This window comes from Ictidomys tridecemlineatus, chromosome 1 (assembly GCF_052094955.1).
Source record: "Ictidomys tridecemlineatus isolate mIctTri1 chromosome 1, mIctTri1.hap1, whole genome shotgun sequence".
Taxonomy (NCBI): domain Eukaryota; kingdom Metazoa; phylum Chordata; class Mammalia; order Rodentia; family Sciuridae; genus Ictidomys; species Ictidomys tridecemlineatus.
In genome coordinates, this window is record NC_135477.1 from 86,608,575 (window position 1) to 86,632,973 (window position 24,399).

The following is a 24,399-nucleotide window of genomic DNA, read 5'->3' on the forward strand; positions in this document are numbered from 1 at the left end:
CTTGTTGCCTGTGCTCATGTGATGCTAAATTCACTAACTCCTGACATTTTTCTGCTTTTTTCTGTTAGACCATTACCATCCCCTCCATTTAAGGCAAAAGGGGAATTGGCTTCATGTCAATGCTGAGGATGAGTGGGGGTGGTTACTTTATTTCCTTTTTTCCTCTTGGTTCTTCCTCTTGTCCCTCCCGGCTTCCATCCCTTCTGTAAATACATACACATACATACATGTGCACGCCCGCACCATGAAGCTAGGCTGTGGCACTTGCGTGTGCTCTAGTCCAGCCTCAAAAACTGGCTTCGGAAGTGCCTCAGTGCTCTGCTAGGCTTCAAATTAGGTTAGGTGTTCCTGTTGTGTTCATTTCATGTTACAGTCACTATACCCCCAAGCTTTGGGGCTCTTAACATCTTATAAAACACTACGTTTTTGTTTGTTTTTTCTTTTCCCTTTTTTGTTTTTATAATGATGATTATTATATCACTCACCTCTTTCAAGAATTATTCATGGCATCTGAATTTGTATTTATTTCAGATTTCAAATTAAATTACATTTTGCTCCTAAGTACTACTCACTTATTTTTTTTAAATTTTATTGATGACTTCCCATTTTTTTACTTTTATTTTATTTTTTTAGTTTTAAATGGATATTATACTCTTTTTTGCCTTTTTAAAAAAGTATTTCTGTTCAGATTCAAAGTTAGGGAAAAACTGAAATTTTGACTTGTTCTTTATAGATGTTCAGGCTTATAGTATGTTTCTTTGGGGCTTCAGAGTTCAATAGGCTTGGGATTAGAATTCTGTTTCCAGCTAAGCTAGGAGACTTTGGGGCAAATTAGTTAGCATCTCCTGATCCAGATTTCTCTAAATGTATAATGAGGGGTTATTACCACCTCCTCCTAGAGATTGTTGTGAGAGTGGGTATAAAACAGTGTATCTGGCACATTGTAGGAACTCATGTATGTCTACCTTCCTTTTCATTTGAATAGGAGCTTTCCTTCCAGAACATCCTACCTCTGCTATATACTAATTTTAATTTTACAGAATTGTTTAAGACGCTATAGGGCTAAATTCCCTAACCTTTCTTTCAATTTTAGTTGGCTTTGTAGCTAGAGATTTGGGGAAGATTTTTGAGGTATTTTGTGTTTAACTGGAGCCTGATACATGGAGAGAAGTATTAGATTTGGAGTCAGAATATCTTGGTTCATTTTTTGACTCTCTCTATACTAACTTACTGAAACTCTATTTTTTCATTTATGTGGTAGGAAATATAAAAATTCATCACTTATTTAACCTCACTAGATGACTGGAAGAATCAGATGAGATAACGTTTGTGAGATATTTTGTAACTATTAAATGTTCTTCAAAGTTAAGTAAATTATTATCATCATTAGACATATCATGTGTGCCTCTTTCCCACTGGAAGGCACAATTATGCTATGAAACATTAAGATTAATTGCTTATTTCACAGCAAAGGATCTCCTTTTGGGTTATTCCTTACTATGAATTAAGTCTAATAATTTGATATCAGAAGTGAATTAATACCATTGAAAAGCCTTGAATATTTATAATTGCATTAACAACTCAGTATTATTTCTGCCACAGAGACCTGTAGGTTGAAAACTTACATAATAAGGAGGCAATTGCTCTATTTCTGTGGTTCTTGACTGGTTACTATAGCACAGATTAATCCAGCATAGAATAACTTTGGGGTCAGGTGACAAATGCGCTATTTCTAACATTTTTAAATTTTGGTATAATTTACATATGTCAAGTTCCCTTTTTTTAACTTTTTTAAAATTTTGATTTGCTGTATATGACAATAGAATGCATTATAATTCATATTACACATATAGGGCACAATTTTTCCTATCTCTGGTTGTACACAAAGTAGAGTCACATCCTTAAAACATTATGTTTAAAAAAAAAAAATCAGAGCAGAAAAGATCCTATGGCTGAAGTTTTACCCTTTAAATTCAAAAGTTGTTACAATACTACATAATTTCATACCTTTTTAAAAGAGAATTTACCAAGCTTGATTTAACTCTTTCATTATTCAGAGTGATCCTGAATCATGTTGTTATATATTGTTATCCTTTTTCCCCCAGTTTAGAAAATATATCTTATTTCTCGGTAACATTTAGTATGCCATGCATCTACTGAGGGTTGGGGCGGGGGAGGGGGTGTTTTAATATATGTGTGTTTTGTGGTTTAAAATAACTTCAGTTTGCCCTGCATAATTTTTGCCATGTTGTCCATAAAGTATTTTAGACTGAACAAAGGATTCATACTGTAGGGATTTGTTTTTGGCCTCCATTGAAAGATGTTGGAGTTGAAAGCGTTGTTAAAGATTTCATCTAGCCTTTTGTTTTGTAATCTATTGGAATTGAAATCCAATAAGTTAAATATCTTAAGAAGTTTTGCCTTCCATTTTTAACAAAGGGTTATTACTGATGAAATATATTTGAATTTTTATATTCTTTGTCATTAGTACTTTTAGATTATTATATAATCTGGTGACCAGTTCATAGACATATCAAACAGTTTGTGGAAGTCTCCTGCTTAAATAAACATGGTGGATTGAAGAAATGTGCTTATCTCTAGTCCCTACCAAAACCTCTACATAAATATGACAATAAAAGATAGAAAAGGAAAAATATCCAAAAAATAAAGAGAGGAGAAAGGAGATAGTAGCAAAATGTTGGAAGCTTGAAAACAGGTGGACAAAAAGCTAAGGATTTACTTAGCAGGAGAAGAAAGTTACCAATGTAAACTGGGAAGAGAGGAGGCCCAGAAACAAAGCAGTCTATATATACCTTAGGACCCCAGAAAAGTTCATCAATATAGCAGGATTCTTATGGACAGCCAGTGGAGCTGGAGCAGAAGGACTGATGGAAGGCCTTTTAAGAGGTAGTAAATGTCCTCAAATGCTAGAACTGAGTTTGGAAGTTTGCTTTCTGTAGAAATTGAGTCAGAAGGACTGTGGCCCTGGAGATACAAGTATGCCTCTCAGTGAGGAATTGGAGGAGTTCTTTCTGAGAAAGTGACCAGCCCAGAAAAAAGACCAGTGGGTTTGGGGGGTGGTCCTCCAGCAAAGTATCACTACTAGGCTACCCTGGCAATGCCATGAGGTGAAAAGTTAAGTATGTTTGTCTTTATTCTACATTCCTCCCATATGAACATTCTGCTGCATAAGGTGCAATTCTAGTGTTCAGAGTGACACTCTTTTTTTTTTTTTTTTTTTTAAAATAAAGCAGGTTATCTAAATGCAAGCACACTACTTCTGATGTTCAACCAGCAGTCCATTTCAAACCAAAGGAAAAGCCACCTGTGTTGGAGTCATTATGGGCTCTTAGGCTGGGTTTTTATCCTTTCAATTTCAGTTTCCTACTCTGTAAAAAGGAAAATGTATATATAATGCCATAGGATAATGCCTGATACAGTAAGTGCCCAGTACATTGGAGTTATTGTTATTTATCATCATCTCCATCATCATTCTCAGTAACAGTTAATATTTTGGACAAACTGATCAGGGCAAAAGAAGCCATTCTTCCGTACATTTTTTATTTTATAAATATTCATTCATTTCCAGAAATAAATTGAGTGCAAGTATTGCTAATAAATTAGACTGTCTTATGGTGGCATGGGATAGCACAAAGCCCTAGAGACAGTCAGATTCTATGGTCACCATAGCAACAGCCTGCCTAATCTGTCTCTCATTTTTGAACCTCGTAACACAGCATCCTAAAGCACAGTTATTAGTGGTTGTTTGTATCCATAATCTTTTTCAACATGAGAAAACCTATTGGGTGTTTGTTTTTCATAGATATTCCATTAACTTAGTGGCCTTTTGTTGTCATGTGGTTGCTGTCAGCAGCTCTGTCTACATTGCCTGGAAGAGCTGATGGCTGCATCTGGGTTGGGAGCAGAAACAGGAGCTTTCAGCCCTAAACTCTTTACAGGTTGCCACGGGTGCTTAAACTATGGAAATAGAGTTCTTGACCCCTGTGGGGGAGCAAAGATACCAGGCTGAGGCAGTGGCTTGTGCAGTGGCTTTCCTTTGTTGCTCATTTCCTGTACTTCCCAGCTTTGGATGGAGACCTGTTCTACACGGGTACCTAGTTCCTCCTGAGATCTTCCTGAAGCACAGGTCTGAGCCATGAGCAGTGCTTGGCACTTCTCTTTTGAGTGGTTCAATTTATCTTCTGTTGTCATTCACATTCCTAGTTTTCTACTTTAAACAGAGGCTGGTGTACACTGAGCTGCCACATGGCTCCAGATACAAGCTTTGTTGTATTATAACTGCCTACCGAGCTGTGGAAGCTAGTCTGAGGGCAGAAGAACACTATTGGGTAAATTAATTCCTCACTAGATCACATACATCCTTCTCTGTTCCGAGCCTTTCTCTATCATAGATAACATCCAGAACCCTGCTACCAGTCATCGACTGACTAACACAGCCCTACTCTGATTGGTTTTGAGCCTTTGTAATTGTAAAAAGCCTTTTTGTTCTCCCCTTGGCTTTGCCCTCCAGCTTCTCCTGTGAGACAGTCTCCAGAAGAATGAGAGCACAAGGGACTCTTTACCTTCTTTCTGACTTTGTTCTTCCTACTTTGTGCCTAATAGCAATCAGGCATTTGATGTATATATGTGCCCAGCACTCAGTAAGCCATCTACCATATAGATGAAGAGTCCTAAGAGCTCACATTTAATTCCGTGGCCCTATGCATGTGACTACATCGGCTGCTCTGTCCAGTGTTTCTGAAATCACCACGTGCCAGGCATTGTGCTCAGCAGTTTACATGCTTTATCTCCTTAATCCTCATATCAATCTAGAAGTGGGTACCATTTTATTTTCATTTTACAGAACAGGCTCCATAGTCAGTTTCCTGAGGTTATAATGTAGGAACAAGTTCCATCTAATGTCAACTCTTGTACCTTAATAATTCTCTTATTACCCAAAACAGTGGGTCCCCAGCATGGCACCTTTAAGAGGTGGGGCATAGTGAGAGGTCCTTAGGTCATGAGAAACATCCTCAAAAGGCATTCTGGGGCTGCTGGTGTAATAGCCCCATGGTAGTGTGCATGCTTAGTATATGGAAGACTCTGGGCTCAATCCCCACTAGCACAGGGAAGGGGGGGGAGGAAAAAAGTTGGGTAGAGAGATCATGGGATCCAGTTTAGCTCTGCCTCTCTCTGTTTCCTGGTTCCATATGTGAACTGTTTGCTTCACCACATGTTCACATCATAATTTTATGACATCACCAAACCAATAAGGTCACCCCATCTTAGACTTGAACCTCCAGAGCTATAACCAAAATGAACCTCCCTTTACTTCATAAGCAGCCTGCTTCAGCTATTTCATTGTAGTAAGGAGAAAGCTGACTAATACACCTAGCCTTGGAAAGGACACCGATCCAGATATAATGCCAGATCCAGATATAATGCCATCGAGCACTTAATCAAATAGACTATTGTAATAATATATGTGAATATTTCTACCCTCCTTAGTTCCAAAAAGGATTAGAAGTTGTCAGAATGTTTGCCTAATTTTCATAATAACCCAGTGATTTAGGGTTACTATGAATGACAAAACTACTTCTTAGGATAAATTATTTAGCCAAGTCAATAAGTGAGTCAGAGCCAGGTTCTGCTTCAATAGAGAGCTCCTGGTGGTGGTGGTGCCTCTGAGTTTCCACTGTAAAGGTGGAGTCAGTCCTCCCTCATGTCTGAGCCAACAGTCATTTTGTTGCTTTTGTCCCTGATCTCGTGCCCCTGGAGAAGCACACGTTATGTGGTTTGGCTCAGCTCCGTCAGTCAGGCCCTTGAATGCAAAAGCAAAAACACATGTACCTTAAAGTAACCCAGGTTCAAAACTTGCATGAAAATGGCAGACATCAACTTTCCTCCTCTGGAAAGTGAAAGGAGGAGAGTCCAGCTTTATTTTAAATATAGCGCCACCCCACACATAGATAGATAGATAGATAGATAGATAGATAGATAGATAGATAGATAGATAGATAGATAGATAGAAGAATTTAGATTCATGTTTCTACTGACCTGATTTTTTTAATGTTGCATAAATTAAAAATTGCTTATGATTCTTGCAAAACGATCTTTGAAGATTGTAGCTGATCCAAAAAATGCTTGATTTTTAATAATGCAAATCCAGCTTCATAGCAGGCAAAGAACACATTTATTCATCTTTGTCACTTAGTGCCCAGCATAAATGATGCCTTGATTTGGTAGGTTGACAAATGAGTGGAAGTGGAGGAGAGCAGCTTTGCCCTCATCAGATGCTTCATTTTGTTGTAAGAAGTCATTCCATATAAGGTCCACAGGTAGAACTATTCTTTCTCTAGTTTAATATTCAGCTTTTCCTTGATGTTATTCAATGTTTTAAAAAAGAGAAAGACAATAAAAAAGCTTCCCTACTTTTTTTACTTATTTATTTATTTATTTATGTCTGAAATTAATGAGAAGAGACTTGTACCTGTTCCTGGGGCTGCATGGGTTGTAGCAGACTTGTAGGATAGACGGCCTCCATGCTGCCATGCTTGAAATTCCACTTAACATGCACTTGCAAGGGACAAGCCCCACCCCTTCCTGCTTGGTGTAATTGTCCAGCATTGTGAGCTAATGATGTTTAGGAAGCAAGGGAAGCAGAGGTATTTTCGTAGCTTATTTCTTCTTCCCCTCCCACAGAGTGCAGCCATGATCTGACATATGATCAATGAGCCCAGCCCTTTTTAGGATGCAGAAGATGCCTCCCTGTGTCTGTGGCTCACAATGGCAAACAATAGACACTTCTGCAATGATATTTTGCCTCCCTGGTGTTCAAATTTCTTCAGTTAAGCCTGTCTGGAATCTGTTTAACCATTACCCACCAAAGCCTTTTCTTTTTTTCTCCTTTTCCTCCTCCTCGTCTCTTTCTTTTTTTCTTTCTTTCTTCCCCCTCCCCCCTATAATATAAAAGGGGTGAAGGTGGAGGATTGGAACAAGGGAGGGAAAGACTGTATTTTTGCCAAGGAGCTCTCTCTTCTTTCCCTATGACTCATACTTAGAAAAGCAGAGGGACTTTGGAAAGCTGCCTGTAGTCACATTGAGGCAACTCTCCTGGCACTTTTAGACATTGTTTTAATCTTCTCAGGCAATAAAAGATGTTTTTCAAATTGTTCATTCCCTTTTTCTGGGCCAACCTAAGAGCTTTTGTTTTGCTGAGGCATGGTGTTTTATGGAAAATTCACCAGCCAGAACAGATGAACTCAGACCTTTGTATTGGCTTATTTCTAAAGAAACAGCTCTCCCATATTCAAAATTTATAACCATTCTTTCTTATGATTGTTAAATACCGCCCTTAGCCTTTTTACAACTTGAAGCTTACATTTGGTCAGTTTCATTTTAAAATACTAGTTTGGGTTTGGTTAGTTAGAGGAATTGTCTAGTAAATATAGTCATTCTGTTTTTGTTTTTGGTTTTTGTTTGTTTGTTTGTTTGTTTTTTAACCATTGGGCAACACAAGAAAGCAAATGGGGACTGGGAGCAGAACATAGGTCACTGGGTCATGGTGTTAGTCAACTTTCTGTTACTATAACAAATACCTGAGGTAATTAATTTATAAAGAAAAAGGGTTTATTCTTACTCACAGTTTTTATAGTCCTAAATCACGTGGAGGCATTGCTTTTTGAGACCTTGTCTCAAAAAATAAAAGATCTGGGGTATAGCACAGTGGTAGAGCACCCCAGTACCTCAAAAATAATAATTAAATGTACTTGAGGGACTTTGAGTTTACCTTTTTTTGATTGTATCATTGCATATTAAAATTTTAGATGCCAGCTTACAGGCTCTGCTATCCCCATAATAATCTACTTTCCGAAGTAGGTGGCAGGATATTCACATGGTGGGGGAATGGAGGTTACTGGAATAGAGTAGAATCAGATATGAAATGAATGATAGCTTGTTTGACTTCAAGTTGTTATTCACTTAATTTGTATTGCTGCATTGTGCTGGTTTAATAGAAACTTGTTATTGGCTGGTATTTAAATGAGTGGATATAAGGTCATTATTCTTTAGAATCATAGTCAGGATGATACTTCAAAACTGGAAGTGGATTACTGTTTCAAATATAAATAATACTCATGAATTTCAATATACATTATTGATATTTATAAATCTTAGCATTGCCAAATTATCAAGCACTTACAGATGTAGGACACAAAATGATAGGAAACATGTCCCCTGCCTTTTAAGAGCTTAAAGGCTTAATAGGGGAGTCAGTAGCATTACAGAAATAGAAACTAGCTCTGAACTTGTGGGTTGTATAACTGGAAGGAAGTCCAATGTCCAGTCTTACTTTTGCTATAAACAAAAAATTCTTAGAGATTCGACTTTTTAATATATAAAAGAATCAGAATCTTTAAAACATTGAGATGCTTTTTATTTAAAAGAAAAAAATCTTATTCTTAAGAAATCCAGATTAGTGCTGAGCCTCTCTTCCCTCAGAAACACCCCTAAAGAAATCCATAATCTCACACAAATACACATAAATCTTCTCAAAGTGGCTTGCTTCTCTGCTTCATATGGGAGTGCTGCATCTCCTGGGCCAGGCTCTTTTCCTGCTCATTTCTCTTGTGGCAGACCTAATCCTCACAACTTCACTAAGCCTAGAATACCTCAGAAATACTGCATTTTATTTCTGTTTTATTCCTTTGTTTTCCTTTCTCACTTCCCTTCCCTCAAAATTAGTCAGATGTACTAATGATTAATGGATATATGTTATTTTCCTGTCTTAGTCATGATTCATAATTTTACAGAAACTCTTTGAGTTTTTAGCCTGAGCCTTTGTAGACATCACGAAATATCTATATCTTTTTGAAATTAGTTTATTCATGGCTCATAGATTTCCTACTCAAAACCAAAAATATTTCCCTATCTCTGCCTAAATCAGGCAATCCAAAAACTTCATATGCTTTTCTAAAGAGGATTAGTTCTAAGATCTAATTTTTCTCAACTTCCTGCTGTTCCTAGCCAAAGGCCCTCTCCTGTTAGCCCAGCCTTAGCCTGCTGGGACTGTTCCTAGCCCAGAACCTAACCGTGAGCCAGTGTGTGTGCATCTTCAGAGTGACCAAAGAAGTCCCAGCAGGGGATTCTGGGTGCACTTTCACTAACTGTCAGTTGGTGGCCACAAAGACAGCCATTTCTGCTTTTAGTACCATCACAAGGAAGGCCCCTCAATAATCTGTAAATACTTCTTTCTTCTCCCATTCTCCCCACAAACACTCTTCCCAGTTTATCCACATACTTTGGCTTTTAAAGGCTAATAAAGTCATGTTCCAGGCCTCAGGCAACAAGCAACCAGCTTCATTCTGACTGGCTCCTTCATATACCTTGGAAGTGAGAAAGAGCAACTGAGACCGACTAAGGGTCCAACTATGGGTAATTTTTTTTCCTGTATCAGAAAAGGAGAGATGTCTTTTTAGATTAGAGTTAGAGGAAATTGATAGATCACCAGGGATAGAATATAAAACCCTGTGCCTACCACAGGGTGGCTACTTGGTAAGTACACATTTCATGAATAAGGTATATGTCTCCTGGATTGAGAAAGGTAGATCTGACAAAACAGAAGAGAGAATGATTTGACCATGTGTGTTCCATTTGTGATTGAGTTCTGTACTATGGGAGGACATGGGGACTAGGTGTATTTCTCCTGGAGTAGTTTCTACTATGTCATAGTACACTAGTGTGTTTCCAGGTGAGATGCCAGTGGCCTCATTTTTAAGCCCTGGGCCTGACAAATTCAGATTCAGATATCTAACAAGTCCCTCTTTTATCCATCTTCATTTCAAAAAATGTGTTATTATGCTGCATTCATTTAGCACTTCGCATTTGCAGGATATTATGCCTGTGTTCTTCTCTACTTAAAATCCACTTACTTATCACCCTTTTTAGAATGGCAAGCAGGGATACCAGAAGGTCTAGGGACTGTATATAGAACTCAAAACTACTTGAAAACCGGGTTTTAATTTTTTTTCAAATTCTTTTTTGGAAAATGCCAGAATATAGATTGTAAACCTACCAACAGAATTTTTAGAATGCTGGAACTCTTCTCATGTCTTGATTAGAGTGGTGGCCATTCAGCTGGATGCATTTGCTAAAACATGTAGAACTACAAGACTGAAAAGTATGCATGTCATTGTATGTCCATTGTATTTCTGTAAATCTGACCTAAAAATGAAAAATATTAGATTTCTATAATATAAAGATGAAATTTGGTCATTTACTGCATTTTCACCACTTACAAATATATGTGACTGGAGTATACTTAGTAGTAGGTTGTATGCTTAGGATGTTCAAGGCCCTGCCTCAGCCCCAAGCACAAGCATATATATAAAATTTTTCTATTATCATTTTTTTTGTTTTATTTTAAGGATTTTTAATATGTGGGTGTATCTTATATTTTTAAAGAAAGACAGTTATTTCTTTAAATTGTGGGGTAGATAGTAAATTAATTGAAAAGATTCAAGGCCAGACTGATTGACCTTTGGTGGATTATGGGGGGAGTAGTTCTGGCATTTGGTGCATTTATTTAGTGCAGGCTCAATAAATGTTTGTTGAAAATCGAAATTAACTGAAATTCCTCTTTAAGAATCTGGAGCCAAGTGTGGTGATGCACCTATAATCCCAACAACTCAGGAAGCTGAGGCAGGAGGATCACAAGTTCAAGGCCAGCCTCAACGTCTTAATAAGACCCTATCTCAAAATAAAAAGGACTAGGGATGTAACTCAGTATTAATGCACTTTTAGGTTCAATGACCAGTACCCAGAGAGTGGGTGGAGGGAGAGAATAAATTTGGGATTTAAAGCAGCAAAAAGATTTTAGTCAATAATACTGATTGTTAGTTGGGGCTTACTAATAATTATTACTTTTGAAACTAACAATTCTGAAACCAGAATTTCTGACAGGATGAAAAGAAAGAAAGTCATTATCTTTTTAATTATCTTTTTAGAAGGAGAAAGTGGGTAGCAATGATTGAATTAGATTCTGGTTTAGTCACATGACTCTCGCTCTTTGGTTCAAAGAAGCACTCAACCCTTTTGACAGTTGTACACTTGCTTCATTGATAGCGTTCCCAGTCCTCACTACAGGCTTTAGAGCCAGCTGCTTTTCTTCTTGGCAATCTTGCTTTCCTCCTACCCTGACCCCCCTCTCCTTTCCCCGTATATACCCAGCTCAGTGGCTGAGGTTCCCATCTGGAAAGCCTGTTGCCACAGGATACAGAATTCACTAGGGAAGAAGGAAAGCTGCATGTGTGTGGCTAAGCTTGGTGGCTGTCATAATCAGATAAACAGTGTGGAAAGCTTGCTCACTCATGTGGAAGAAGCAGTGTTGCAGCTAAGTGGTGAAGCTGCTGGGCTCCAGGCTCTGTCTGGCATTTGTACATGAGGCCTGCTCAGCCTGGAGCATTTTTATTTGTGATCCTAGATGAGCATTGCCACTTTTGCCATTCAATAGTAATAAACCTTCATTTGAACCCCATGGTAGAATAGCTATACCTACTTTTTTAAAAAAATATATTTTTAGTTATATGTGAACACAATACCTTTATTTATTTTATGTCGTGTCAAGGATTGAACCCAGTGCCTCACACATGCTAAGCAAGTGCTCTACCACTGAGCCACATCCCCAGCCCCTATATCCTACTTTAAAAAAAGTAAACGATGAATTTGAAATAAGAAATCCCCTGTGACATTCACACCCTGTAAGGGTCTTTCTATAAATGTATTTTTTCTTTTCACTCTTTAGACAGTGTTGTGTGTGTGTGTGTGTGTGGTGGTGGTGGTGGTGGTGATCCCAGGGCCTCACACATGCTAGGCAAGTGCTCTACCACCAAGCTATATCCCCTCTTTTCATTCTTGACCTCTAATGACCTCCCTTCTCTTCTGAGAAAATGTTAAAATATCCAAAGCTTCCACTCCCATGTCCATTTTGCAGGCAATGATTCTGCACTTCTGCCTTTCTGGCGGCATCAGTTGTCAAAAACAGAATGCAGGCCAATGCCCTGAACAGCTCTACAAATGACCTGATTTGAGAAGAGATGAAGCTTCTCAGTTCCTGGCATTGGTTGGCCATGATTGGGCTTCCTAGGCAAGCTTTGGCTTCACCTAGAAACCCTACTTCACTCTGGGGAGAGATCTCTTCTCCCATGGATACCAATTTTTAAGAACCAGAGCTAGAGCTGGGGCGTGCACTTCTTCCATCTGTCTTCCTTCCTCCAAGAAATACACAGGTCTTTAGAATTGTTCTAAGTTTACCCACATTTTATAAGCTGGAAACTCAGAGTGGCTCTTGCCTTCATGAACACATCATTGGGGTTATTTAGGTTGCGTTTGTTTATCTTTTCCACACTCACGGTTTGCCTGTCTTGGCAGTCTGCTGTCCTAGGCAATAATAAAGCTTTTGTTGAGGTGAGCCAACAGCTGATGGCATGGGGCACAGAGGGGACTCCTACAGTGGCCGTCTGTAATCTGCCAGGCTGGTGGTCGGAGCAGGCAAGAACAAAAGCTAGTCTGTTTGCAGGCAAATTGGAAACTCAATGTGTTAGTTGTGTTCTTCTCTCATTGCCTTTCTCCTGGCTGAAAGTAAGAGTGCTCAGCCAGCAGTCCAGAGATTGATCCAGGCCAGGTCCCCATCCAGAGTCTACCTGCCTCTTGCAGAACTGAGAGTTAGAAAAGGGCCCACATTTATCCATGTGAACTGCTTATGAAGTTATTGACCCTGGAATTTTTCCCACTCACCAACCAAAATTCAACCCTTACTTGGCCCAGTGTTTTTCTGGTTTATGTTCCATATAGCTACTCACATAAGTTCCCTAATTTCTCTTTTTAACACTGCTTGGGGGTTAGAGAAGAGTTTACTTGCTGCCTGACTGGGAAATGCATGAATTGCACTTTGGGCAGCATGTTTCATATACGTGTATGTTGATTCTTATTCCTGATTTAAAGTGAGTTTGTTTTTGTGGTAGTGGGGATGAAACCTGGCACATGCTAGGCGAGTGCTCAACCACTACGCTGCATCCCCAGCCCCGCTCATTTCCTAATTTGACATACTGTTGGCAGTTGCTTGAAAACGTCCTCTACATTTGCTGTCATATGGATTGTTGTTAGGTCTTAGAGAGCAGAGATCATACAGGTAGCCATGCCTGAACTATCCTGATAAACCTCTTCAAGGGCTACTATACAGAGATGATTATGAGTATCTTTCTTTTTAGACTTCTAAGAATAAAGTGTGAGAAGAAAAGACTTTTGAGAAGAAAATTATTTTCTGTTCTTCCATGTGTTGAAGTTTGCCTTAGAAAGTTAACAAATGGCTTTACATAAATTTTCATTTGAGCTTTAAAGGTCTATAGCTAGGTTCTCACTGTCATCTTTGTTATAAGTCTAAAAATAACCTGCTGATCATGAATAAGAGGTTTTTGGTTGGATATAGTCATGAATAGTCATAGGTCTGCGTTAAAGTTCAGCAACAAAAAGTGTTGGTCACTGAGACATCCTAAGGCAGAAGGTTAGGTTGAAAATGAGGATTAGTTCTAAAGTACTTGGGTAAAGGAGGAAATTGGCATTTTTAATTTTGGTTTGTTTTAAAATGAAAAATAGATTAAATCTAAAAACCATTATAACAAAAATCCTTTAGCATCTAGTGGTCCCCTTGGTCTCTGGCACTTTACTCCCCACCTTGTATTATTGTTAAATACATGTGTATGGGTTTTTTTGTTTTGTTTTGTTTTGGTACCAAGGATTGAGCCCCAGGGCACTGTACCACTGAACTTTACCAGCAACCCTTTTTATTTTTTTAAAGACAGGGTCTTGCTAAGTTTCTGAGGGTCTCACTAAATTTCTGAGGGTGACCTTGAACTTGATCCTTCTGCCTTGGCCTCCTGAGTTGCTAGCATTACAGCTGGGTTCCACTGCACCTGGCATGTGTATATTCTTTTTGTAATGAGGCCTCATATGGGGCATTTACTATTCCTTATACATACTATAGATGTTTGCAAAATCATCAGTACATAATAGCATTTAATACTAATGTTGATTGAAGCTGTTTTTTTATTCACTGAAAATCTATGGACCAAGAATTGTGAGGCCCAAGTCACATGGAGCAAGTCAATTGATTCCCTAATTACCAAGGGAGTTTACCAAGGGAGTATCACTATCATAGGGGCCATGCACCTGATATTGCACTTGACATTTTTCCTTTAAATATAAAAGTTGGTTCTAATGTAGCTAGGTGGTAGAACATTTGCCTAGCATGCACACGGCCCAGGGTTTAATCCTCAGAACCACAAAAATGTTAAAGAATAAATGAAAGAAACTACATTGGCCAATGCACTTGTTTGTTTTTGTGGTGCTAGGGATTGAACCCAGGGGTGGTCTACCACTCAGCCCTTTTATTTTTTATTTTGAGACAGGTCTCACTAAGTTGCCCAGATAGCCTCAAACTTTCAAGCCTTGGCCTCAGCCTCCCAAGTCACTGGAATTAAAAGCATGTGCCACCAAGCCCGACTGGCCAGTACATCTTACACTTTCAAAATTTTAAGAGTAACAAGGAAAAGGAATCAAGCAGTTCAGCTATTGATTTGAAAATGAAAGAGAAAACATGAAATACTGAAAGTTGTATTTTGTGGTTTCTATTCAGAAGATCTCATTAGAACTTGTATCTAGGGCACCTACACAATGCTTTTCTCTGGTCAGGGAACTCTTAATCATGAACTTAATTTGACATATTTTTATCTCTCAGATTTTAAGAGAGCTAATTATAAAGAGAAAAATTATAATGAAAGAGACATTTTCCAGCCAAAACTAAGATATTAGAAAAAGAAATAAGAAAAACTGGGGAGGGCTACATGATCATAATTCTGTAAAACATCTTCAGATCTTATTTTGCCAAACATCTTACCAGAGAACTAATAAATAGCCTAAATTAAATACTAGTTCTCACTTCCTCTCCTTTTTTCAGCTTTTACTTTGGCACCTATTCAGAACAAAACTATCCCAGTGGCAGATGGCAGGAAAGAGCGTGTGGCAGATTGAATAATCAGCCTCTTAAAAATGCTAGTATTAGCCTGTGTCCTCAACTCTTGAATATGGCACAAAATACTTTAACTCCAAGTTTGTTTATTTTTTCTTTTCTTTTCTTTTTTTTTTTTTTTTTTTTTTTTTTTTTTTTTTTTTTTTTTTTTTTGGTCTGTACTGAGAATTGAACCTAGAGCCTCTTCAATGCTAGGTCATTCCTTCTTTTTAAAAAAGATTTTGAGCCAGGCTGGTGGTACACACCATAATCCTACTTACTTGGGAGTCTGAGGCAAAAGGATCACAAGCTCAAGGGCAAAGTGGGCAACGTAGTAAGACTCTATCTCAGAATTTTAAAAAGGCTAAGAAAGAAGTTCACTGTATGAGTGCCCCTGGGTTCAGTCCCAGTACTCGAAAAGAATTTTAATTTTTGTGGAACCCAGAGATCACCCTACTTCCTGATGGTTAAAAGCCCATGTGGGAACTTAAGACATGATATGAGATAGGAAAATCCATCCTAATCAAAACAGATTAACAAAAAGAGTGAGTACAAAGCCCTGGATACAGCCTCCTCACATTCCTTGCTCTACTCCAGCTTGATTTTTTGTCATAGAGCCTGAGGAGCAAGAAGCAGCTTCCACCCAGGTGTTAGCAATGTATGTGCACTGAGGCAAGGGCTGCATTCCCAATTCCTTTGTGGTATTGCTCCATGTAAGTCCATCTTACTGTTGGACTGGTGCACACCTCATCTTCAGCTGTTTAGAACTTGTGGAACCACTAGGGAGCTGAGGAGGCAAGAAGAAACAGACCAAAGGGCTAGAATGGAGTTGTGAAGAAGATGGTGGGTTGTGGATCATGAAGGACATGAAAGTTCAAATTGGCTTGTCCTTCTTCTCCTCCTTCTTTTCCTCCTTCTTCTCCTTCTTCCTCTTCCTCCTCCTCTTCTCTAAATTTCTGTTTTTCTTTTTTTTGTGCTCATCTGCTTTAAAACTTATAAAAATATGAGCATCAGCTTCACATCTCCTTTGTATTTACATACTGCCATGGTTAATAGAGTATGTTCTCCAAATAATGTCTTGTAAATATCATATTAAAATGTTGAAGCAGAGGTACTAAATAAGGATTTTTTTTTTTAATGCCAGGTATTGAACTCAGGGCCTTGCCCACTAAGCCACATCCCCACCCCTATTTTGTATTTAATGAGACCCTGCGTCTAATTAGTGCCTCGATTTTGCTGAGGCTGGCTTTGAACTCACAATCCCCCTGCCTCAGCCTTCCGAGCTGCTCGAATTACAGGTGTACGCCATTGCGCCCGGCAGGAATGAAATTTTTTATAAATTCTTATTTATTATGTTGCCTCCTCTTTCCTGCTTCAGACTTATAATTAATGAGTTTCAACTTCAAATTTATATCATCTTTTGACCTATAACTTTTGGTCACATTGAGTGCACTGAGTAAATTTCTAAGAGAAGACCTGCTGATGAAAGATGTATTTTGATACTGACATTTAAGAGGTGACATCAGTTTTCTTTCTTCTTGTGCTTTATTTAGATTTCGACATAGTCCCAACTGCTGGTACCTAAGAGATTGGACTATCCACACTTGGATTAGACAGTGTCTAAAATATGGTGCAGAAGACAAAGCTTTGTATACCCTTGTAAATAAGGTGAGTAGTTTCCTGGAGTATTTCCTGAGTTAAGAGGATATGGAGTTTGTACATGTTATAGTACAGCAAGGAATAGTACCAGAAATAACTTTTATAAATTATCTCCCCTCAGATGCTTTTTCAAAATGGGGCTGAGTGTAATCAACAAAACAAATTATAAATAAATTTTCTGTAGCTGATACTTTTCCAAGCATAATGACTCAAGAAAGGACAGGTAAAGGTTGAAAGATAGTTCACTCAGAACAACTCTGTACTGGTGGTCATTTCATTCTTTACCCTTAAGCCTAGGATTTCTTGCCTAGCTCCTTTTGATAAAGTATAAAGGGAAAATGACCAGTTTTGCTGGTGTGTCATCTCAAAGGTATTCAAACTTATCTTATACTATTTTTAAAGACTGTACTCCTAGATATTTCATCCTGTGTCTTTGCATTCTCTGACTACTGACCTCAAGCCTGAGATGAGGATCTAGGTCTTTGTTTTTTCAACTCTAATTTGAGCGAGTTGTATTAAATCAGTGGTTTCCTATTCTGCCTTCCCATTAGTGTCATCCACGAATCTTTAAAAAGTATAGGTTCTTATCTCTGCCCCCAAGAATTTAATTTAATTGTTCTTAATGGGGTCTGGGCATTGGTGTGGGGTTTGTTTGTTTGTTTTAATGGTTTCTAGTTTTTTAAATAAGTGTTTAGATCAATTTTAGGTTTACAGATAATTAAGCAGAAAGTACAGAAATTTTCCATATGTCTCCTGTCCCCATATATACTTAGCTTCCCACATAATTAACATTCTGCCCCAGGCTTTGATAAAAAAAGATTAAAAAAAAATTCTGCCCCAGAGCAGTACATCTATTAGAATTGACAAACTTACATTGACAAACACCTCATTATCACACAAAGTCACTAAGGTTTATTCTTAATGTATGCATTTTTGGTTATCAACAAAGTGTTCAATGATATATATCCACCATTATAGCATTATGCTGGATAATTTGCCCTAAAAAAAATCCACTGTGCTCTGCCTGTTCATCCCTCATAAATATTTTTATTTTTTAAGTTTCCAGCTGATTTTAATTTATAATGAGGGTTGAGAATTACAAATCAGTTGATTTATAAGGTCTTTTTCAGCTTTAATGATTTATCATCCTAAGATAGTTTGGTTTTTTTCTGTGCCTAGGGATTAGTGCTAATTTGGATGAGTGTTTTGAGAAATACAGATCCTGCCCATGAGATACAACCTTTAAAACAGTGACTTTTAAACATTTCTCCATTTAGCACACCTGAGGCATCCTGTGCAGCCCACCAGTGACAGCAAGTTAGTTCCGCAGTGTTTCACAGTTAGGGTTTAAAAGGCTGGGGTCAGTACCTCCCAAGGCAGTGAGTGTAGTTGGAAAACTTTCTCGGGTGTTTCTGGTAGGGAAGAATGGAGAGGGGGGTTGGGGGAATTGTTAACCTATTGAAGTAAGAATGTAAAATAAATGTGCAACTACAATCTAGATTAGTGGTAGTCAAACTTGAGTGTGCATGAATATTATATAAGATGCTCACTAAAGCTTCAGGTTTCTATGCCTAGTTCCAGAAATTCTGTGGATCTGAGGCTTAGGAATCTGTATGGTTTAGGAACTCCTAGAAAATTCTGAGGTAGATGCCAAAGAGTTCACATTTATCCCTAGAATTTTATTCTTAAAGTGTCTGTATATCTGATTCTCAAATACTCAGCTGCTTAAAAGTACAATATCCCAGGAGGCTGGTTAGTAGCAAATATTTGCTAACATTTTTTTTTGGGTCTTTAAAAGCCAGGCCAAGAACCAGAATATGCTGCACAATGTATATTTCTCTTGAGAATCTATTTTTTGCATTGTTATTCATACTTTAAAAAAATCACTGAACCAGTTAGGGGGGTATTTGATTTTTTCTTTTTATGTTGTTTTTAGCTATGGCAAGGTGTTAGAATTGAGCTTTCTCACATATCAATTGTCTTACATCAGACACCCACTCACAACTTTCTCACCCTGACCAACAGTTCTAATTACCAAACCTCATGAGTCACAGCTTCTGTTTCACTGTCAGCAGATGCTGTAAAATGATCGTCATAGGGTTTAAAGCTAATGGTGACACATTTTATCCTGAATAATACATAGGCATTTATTACAGACTGCATTAAATTGGGATGTGTTCTTCTTTTTTTCACCTTTATTTTCATTTATATTACAGGTTCAATACGGAATTTTTCCAGATAACTTTACATTCAATTTACTGATGGATTCTTTCATAAAGAAAGAAAATTACAAAGGTAGGAAACTAAACCCAGATTCAGTTATTTATTATAGGGCTTTCAGCTTCTAAAGGGAAATATATAAATGCAAGCACTTTCCACTTTTTAGTTTCTTAATGACATCTCTTTACATCACTCTTTTAGTCAGAAAATTTTCATGTAAATATTGTCATTTAGGCAAAAAAGCTTAATATTGTCCCCTTTTTTTAATGGTTGTTAGAATAGGAAATATATTTTTTCAGTACTGGAGATTGAACCCAGGAGCATTCTACCTCTGAGCTACATTTCTAAACCTTTTTTAATTTTGTTTTTGTGACAGAGCTTGCTAAATTGCCTAGGCTAACCTTGAACTTGCTATTCTCCTGCCTCAGCTTTCCAAGTAGCTGGGATCCTCACTCATCTAGGATAGGAAATATAAATACATAAATGACTACAGAGGAAATGTTAATTATACAGGTTTATCTAATTTTACTACCTAAGCTTTTTGAAATGCAGAATATAAATAAAGGATAAAGTAAATTTGATTTAATATGCATGTGTAATTTTGAATTCTGTAAGGAACAGTTGGCAGAACTTGGATTTTTTTTTTAAACAGATTTTTGGCCTTGGGTTCTAAAATATTATTAGTTTGTTTATTTAAAAGAAAATCTCTTCCAAGTCCTTATTTTACTAGGCTCACACTAGATGACTTCCTGGTTTGCCTGCCTATCTCAGTTTCCCCATTTGCAAAAAGAATATAGATATTCATGTCTATGGCCTCCTTTAGAACCCTGACAATGTGCAGCTGGCCAGAAGCAGCTGCAAATCATGCTAACTTTGATAATTATGAATATATACAAAAGCAACAGATTAACTCAGTTGAAAATAGTTACTATACTTATGATGTGTGCAGACGTTATATTTTAAACCAATATTAGCATTCTGTATTTTAACAACAAATAACTGAGGAATGGAAATTACTTGAAACTGGTTTTCTTAGCTTCTATCTGTTGTAGAATATCAAGGGAAAATAAGAATTGCTCAAGGCCTGCTCTCCTATGACCAGCTTGCATGTGAAAACAAATATGTTGTATGTTATACTCAGGGGCTTATAATTTATGAATGAGCATTTTCCTTTCCTTCTTTCAAGTCTTTTAAAACTGGATCTTACTGTCCCCTTTTATACTGATCAGTTTTCTATTGTCTTTGAAATGACACTTGGGATTTGGGATTTCCTCTGGCATTTGTCTACTTCTGCCTCACTGGAAAGGTACCAGTGCAGAGAATGGTGCTAGCAGCCCAGCTTCTCTGCCCTGCTTGTCAGGGGTGACCTTGAAAATAGATGCATCTCCTTTCTGTATGCCGCAGTGCTTAATTCTGCCCCACAATTTTCAAGGCATTTTCATTTGTACTATCTTGGTAGATTGTCAACAGATCTCTTAAAAGCATTTAGGGCAAATAACATTTTATCATTACCAAGAGAAATGAAGTGGTTTATTCAGTGTCCTGGAACATGTTGATGCAGTAGCACCTGATTTCATATTGTACAGTAAGTACAATAGAAGTTAAAGGCTTGAGAAAGACCTATTTTCCCAGGGGTGCTTTGCCATGGCACTACATACCCAGCCCTTTTTTATTATTTTAATTTTGAGACAAGATCTCACTGATTTGCTAAGAGTCTCACTATGTTGCCAACACTGGCCTTCAACTTAGAACCTTCTTGCCTCAGCCTTCCCAGTTGCTAGGATTACAGGCATGCACTCCCACACCCAGCTCTATTCTCCACTTTTAAAAAAAGTATTTATTGTTAAGAGATTTGGTGATGTTACTACAACTTATTTTCACTTTTATCTTCTTACCCAGATGCTTTATCTGTGGTTTTTGAGATCATGATGCAAGAAGCCTTTGAAGTGCCTTCCACCCAGCTTCTCTCCCTGTATGTTTTATACCACTGTCTGGAAAAGAAGACAGACTTCAGTGTAAGTAATCCGCACTAAAAAAGTGGTACTGAAAGCTTTAGGAAAGAGCAAGTGGTGGTTGCTTACTTAGAGGAAGTCTAGGGAAAGGTATCTGATGTGACCTTGCACGATCAGAAAAGAGTTTATTTCTGAACCTTCTAGTTACTGGTTTGTAACAAAATGGAACTGAATGTTTTGGAGGATTTGGTTGGTTTTTTAATTTGTTTTAGAATTTTTTTGTTTTTATTTTTTGTTTTGTTTTGCTTTTTGCAGTGCTAGGGATCAAACCTGGGGCCTCTTATATGTCAGGCAAGCACTCTTTCACTTAACTACATCCCTAGCCCCTTGTGAATAATAGGAAACTTAACCTATGTAGAATGACTTCAGACATTCAGAAATGGGTCATTGATAAGAGCTGGACATGGACTATCAAGGAAGCAGGTGGGCAGCTACCTTTGACTATAACCTAGGGAATTAAATGCCACTTGATTTGTGTCAGTATTTTTCTAAAGTTGTTCTAGGCCAGTTGTATTCTAGAAAGTTCAGAATGTCAAGCTTTTGGTCTTTGCTCTTAAATTAGGGTTTAGACATTGTTTGTTCTTATCCTAAGTAACAATAGAAATAACAATAACTGGTATTTAAGTAGCACTTATTTTACACCAGACTGTGTGCTTGGTGTTTTAACTGTATTAGTGCCTCTCATCTTCACTCTATGCAGATAAGAAGACTAGGCCATAGAGGTGTTACAGAATAACCACCCAGCTGGTAGGTGATGCAGCCACACAGTATGAAGCCAGGCACTGTGGCTCTACTGTCTGCTCTTAACATCGAATGTTAAGATGTAACATCAAAACATCTTGTTGGGGGTGGGAACTGAAAAGGTGGTCTAGTCCAACTCCTATTCTAAAGAATTTATGGTATGTTATATCTTATTAGGATGAGTGTCACAGCATATGGCATGCACCCCATTCATTATTAATTCATTAAATATATATTGAGCATCTATTCTTTCCACACATTACCAAGTACCAGTTATACAAAGGTGAGCAAAGATTTTCTGCTTCCAGTCTAGTATTTTAAAACAAAATGAAACAAAACAAACATGCAAATATAAAAATATGACCATAATAAACACTATGAAGAAGTCTATGAAAGGCCTATCTTGTAGGGAGTTTTCTTTATATAGGGAGTTTTCTTTATATTTTAAACTTAAATTGGTTAGGAAGGGTTTCCTTAAGGAGTTAGTTCTTGGGTTAACATGTGAAGGACAAGTGGGAATTTACACTGAAGAGGGAAAGAACAGTCTAAAAAGGGGAAAGAACAGTCTAAAAAGAGGAAATAACATGTTCCAAGGACCTGTGGCAGGAAGAACATGGTGAGAAGAAAGCGGCTGAAGGAAGATGAAGGAATGGAGGGAGGATACAGTGAGATAAAGTTGGAGGACAGAGGCCAATGGTGGGCCGTTTTGTTTTTATCCTAAAAATAGTGAGGAGCCATTGAAAAATTTTGAGCACAGGAAGTAACAAATCAAATTTGTGTTTGAAAAGATCCTTCTGTCTATACTGTGAGTAAGAGCAGGACAAAGGTGACTATGGTCAGGCCAGCTGAGAGACTCCCATGCAGACTGAACAACAGACAATGGTCATGTAGCAATGAGAGGGCCATGGAGTCAGTGCCCACTGGACATATTTGGGAGGTAAATAACAGGAGAGGAGCTAGATGTGGAGGAAGGGGAGGCAGAGGTCAGTTATTTTCTCTTCAGTTTCTGAGTCATCTGGACAGAATGAACACCATGTTTGCCAAGGGAACTTTAGAAAAAGTTTTTGTTTGTTTGTTTTTGGCTTTGGATACAAGGGATTGAACTCAAGGACACTCAACCACTGAGCCACATCCCAGCCCTATTTTATATTGTATTTATTTAGAGACAGGGTCTCACTGAGTTGCTTAGCACCCCACTTTTTTGCTGGGGCTGGCTTTGAACTTACGATCCTCCTGTCTCCGCCTCTCACGCCACTGTAATTACAGGCGTGCACCACTGCACCAGGCAAGACCAGATTTTATGAGGCTCTGAACATCTTGCAATTTGAGATGCTTTTGAAACAGTTAAGAGATTTCATGAGGGAAATTGGAGGCTTAATGGAAAGATGTGAACTGTAGATACAGTTTTGATGATTAATTATACATCCATATATTTTCAAATGATCTATCACGCAAAAGGAAGGAAAATCAATGTTGTATGCATTTATCTGATTATTGTGCTCTACCCCATAATACCATGTGCAAATTAAAAATTAAAATAAGAGGAGAAATCAGGAATGTATTAGACCATAAAATCCATAGGAAGAGAGTGATCTACAATGTAGAGTGCTTCTGAGAGGGAAGAGTAAGATGAGGAATAAAAATATTTCATTGAAATATGAAGTATTCTTGCAGTTGCACACCTGTAATCCCATAGACTTGGGAGGTTGATACAGAAGAATCCAAGGCCTGGAAAATTTAGCAAGACCCTGTCTTGAAATAAAATTAAAAGGACTGGGGATGTAGCCTGTTGGTAAGAAGACACTGAGTTCAATTCCTAGTGAAAAAAAAAAAATTATTGAATTTAGAGACATAAAGACATTAAATTATAACCTTTGTATTCATGCAGATATGGAGCAAGAATCCAAATTGAAATGGATTAGAAAGTGATTTAGAGGTACGGAAAGGAGACAAGAAGTATAAGCAACTCCTCTGTGATGTCTCACTGTGAAGTGGGTGGGAGGAGGGCAGTGAGGATTTGCTTGGTATTAATAGGAGAGACAGAAGCATAAAATGGGAAAACCTTGAGGCCGCTAGTAAAATAGCACCTGAATTAATCCACCATATGGATTGGATATTCCTTATTCAAAATACTTGAGCCTAGAAAAATTTCACATTTTTTCAGATTTAGAATATTTGAACATACATAATAAGGTACTTTGGGGATGGGACCCAAGTGTAAACACAGACTTCATTTATATTTCATATACACCTTTACTTAGAGCCTGAAGGCTATTTTATACAATATTTTGAGTAATTTTATGCATAAAACAAAGTTTCATGGTGGTGAATTTTCCACCTGTGGTGTCATGTTGGCACTCAAAATGTTTTGAGTTTTGGAGCTTTGCAGATTTTCAGATTAGGGATGCTCAACCTATATCACTGTCCCAGTCACCGTTCCCACCTGCCTGATCCCTAGCCCAACAAGGATAGCTGTCATGTGCTTCAGTGCTCCTTTGGCTTCAACCCTATTGTACTGATACTGCAGCTCCTGTTTTTCCCTTGGGGATGGGGGATGTTCAAGTAAGCCAGGCATGCGGGGATAATCAAACTTCCTGAATTAGAATAGTTTGGGGGAATAAAATGACCTGATCCTTAATTATCAGCTCTTTTACTTCTCTGCTGCTGAAGGACCTGAGGATGGTGGTGTTTTTCTCCCAAGGTTTC

General features: G+C 37.9%; 1 protein-coding gene across 1 annotated transcript in view; it reads left to right on the top strand.

Annotated features, from left to right (window-relative positions):
- The window catches only part of Mrps27 (mitochondrial ribosomal protein S27), an 89,581-nt gene that overhangs the window by 55,713 nt on the left and 9,469 nt on the right, over window positions 1-24,399 (top strand). Inside the window, exons 5-7 of the mRNA XM_005328964.5 lie at window positions 16,615-16,729; window positions 18,937-19,015; window positions 20,840-20,955. Of these exons, the coding sequence (XP_005329021.3) occupies window positions 16,615-16,729; window positions 18,937-19,015; window positions 20,840-20,955 (310 nt within the window). The remainder of the gene's footprint in view (window positions 1-16,614; window positions 16,730-18,936; window positions 19,016-20,839; window positions 20,956-24,399) is intronic.